Source organism: Cariama cristata, unplaced genomic scaffold (genome assembly GCF_000690535.1).
Source record: "Cariama cristata isolate BGI_N322 unplaced genomic scaffold, ASM69053v1 scaffold1746, whole genome shotgun sequence".
Lineage (NCBI taxonomy): Eukaryota > Metazoa > Chordata > Aves > Cariamiformes > Cariamidae > Cariama > Cariama cristata.
Window position 1 is genome coordinate 26,650 of NW_009620160.1, and position 2,102 is coordinate 28,751.

Here is a 2,102-nt window from a genome sequence, read left to right on the forward strand (position 1 = left end):
TCAGTATTCTAGCATCTGGAAGTGCTTCAGGTATGCCTGCACCCAGGGCTCCTGGGGGTTCGTGCACAGCTCCCTCCCCTTTTTGGTGACCAGACTGCCAGGATAAAACCAACATTGGGGTGCTTCGCCAGGGCAGCGAGGTGCCTGTGCTGGGTCCTGCTGGCAGCACCCTGAGTGTCACTGCCCGTGCCCCCTTCCCCCTCCCGGCCACTCTCAGACACGCTTGGGGCACTGCCCTGGCTGTCGCACCCTGGCCCTCCGCGGTGTTGGGTACTCACATCACTGCTGGCTGGCTGCACGTGCTGCTGGTCATGTAGGCGGAGGTGATGAGGCTGCGCCGGATGGGGCGGTGCGTGTAGCTGAAGCAGCAGACGGTGAAGACCGTGTCTAGGGGCAGAGAGACAACCGAGTGAGACTCCAGACTGCGGCGGAGGCTCTGCCTGGGGCTCCCAGGGAATTTGTCATCACCTGTGCTGTATCCCTTGGGGATACCCCCTGGAAGCCTCCATGTCCGAGGCTGAGTCCCAGCACTGATGATGACCGCCCACTCCCAGCCTTCCCTGTGGACATGAGGGTTCTATCAATGGGGATGAGGCATTCTCAGGGGGAGGGACAGCAAACCTGGCTTCTGGGAGAATGCAGCAATGCCGGAATCATGGAGATGGGCCTCAGCTGGGGAGCAGATGGCCACAAGGAGCAGAGCAGCCAGGGTGCCTGCGAGGACCTTCATGGTGCTGCGAGGGCTGAGGGAACCACGAGCAGGGCTGGAGCTGGGTTGGCTGCAGGGCTCTCCTCTGCGCGATGCTTGGCCCCTACTGGCACTGCCCTCCTTTTATCTCCCAGCTACTGGGTGGGTGCAGGGTTTCGAGGAAAGAAAATGAGTGCATCATACCAGGGAAATTATGTCAGGATCACCCAGTTTTGCTGATCTAGAGAAGGCAAGGAAACCACAGAAGGGGAAGTGCTGGCCACGGGACTGTGACTTTCAGATTCAAAAGAGAAGAAATTTTATCAAGAGCAGCTGGAGAAGGAGAGGCTGAGGGGAGACTTATCGCTCTCTACAACTATCTGAAAGGAGGTTGTAGTGCGAGGGGGTGGTGGTCTCTTTTCCCAAGTAACAACGGACAGGATGAGAAGAAATGGCCTCAAGTTGTGCTGGGGGAGGTTTAGTTTGGATATGGAAAAATTTCTTCACTGAAAGGGTTGTCAAGCATTGGAACAGGCTGCCCAGGGAAGTGGTTGAGTCACCATCCCTGGAGGTATTTAAAAGTCGTGTAGATGTGGTGCTTAGGGACATGGTTTAGTGGTGGACTTTGTAGTGTTAGGTTTACAGTTGGACTCGATGATCTTAAAGGTCTTTTCCAACTTAAATGATTCTATGATTCTATTCTATAAACTTCATGGTGCTGTGGGGGCCGAGGGAGCCATGAGCAGGGCTGGAGCTGGGGTGACTGCAGGGCTGGAGTCTGCATGATGTTCAGCCCCTGCTACTGCTGCTCTCCTTTTATCACAGAATCACAGAACGGTCAGGATTGGAAGGGACCTCTGGAGATCACCTAGTCCAACCCCCCTGCCAAAGCAGATTCACCTAGAGCAGGTTTCACAGGAACACGTCCAGGCGGGATTTGAGTATCTCCAGAGAAGGAGTCTCCACAACCTCTCTGGGCAGCCTGTTCCAGTGCTCTGCCAACCTCAAAGTAACGAAGTTTTTCCTCATATTCAAATGGAACTTACTGAGTTTCAGTTTGTGCCTGTTGCCCCTTAACCTGTTGCTGGGCACCACTGAAGAGAGTCTGAGCCCATCCTCTTGACACTCATCCTTAGGTTATTTATAAGCATTGATGAGATCCCCTCTCAGTCTTCTCCAGGCTGAACAGACGCAGTTCCCTTAGCCTTTCCTCATAAGGGAGATGCTCCAGTCCCCTCATCATCATCGTTGCCCTCCACTGGGCTCTCTCCAGTAGTTCCTTGTCTTGAACTGGGGGTCCCAGAACAGGACACAGCACTCCAGATGTGGCCTCACCAGGGCAGAGTAGAGCGAGAGGACAACCTCCCTTGATCTGCTGGCCACATTGTTCCTCATGCACCCCAAGATGCCATTG

At 54.7% G+C, this 2,102-nt stretch overlaps 1 protein-coding gene across 1 annotated transcript; it reads right to left on the bottom strand.

Moving 5' to 3' along the window:
• LOC104162696 (C-C motif chemokine 5-like) lies at positions 1-730 on the bottom strand. Its single transcript, XM_009701493.1, has 3 exons — positions 649-730; positions 279-387; positions 1-94 (listed from the first exon to the last, which is right to left on the bottom strand). Exons 1-3 carry the CDS (start codon positions 728-730, stop codon positions 1-3), a joined length of 285 nt encoding a protein of 94 aa, XP_009699795.1.
• Positions 731-2,102: the final 1,372 nt, after the last annotated feature.

Excerpts from the sequence above, each read along its gene's own strand:
- LOC104162696 (XM_009701493.1), bottom strand. The coding sequence starts at position 730 with ATGAAGGTCCTCGCAGGCACCCTGGCTGCTCTGCTCCTTGTGGCCATC. Across the intron at positions 388-648 it reads GGCCCATCTCCATGATTCCG|ACACGGTCTTCACCGTCTGC; the intron begins GCATTGCTGCAT and ends CTCTGCCCCTAG. Across the intron at positions 95-278 it reads TGCAGCCAGCCAGCAGTGAT|TCTGGTCACCAAAAAGGGGA; the intron begins GTGAGTACCCAA and ends TTATCCTGGCAG.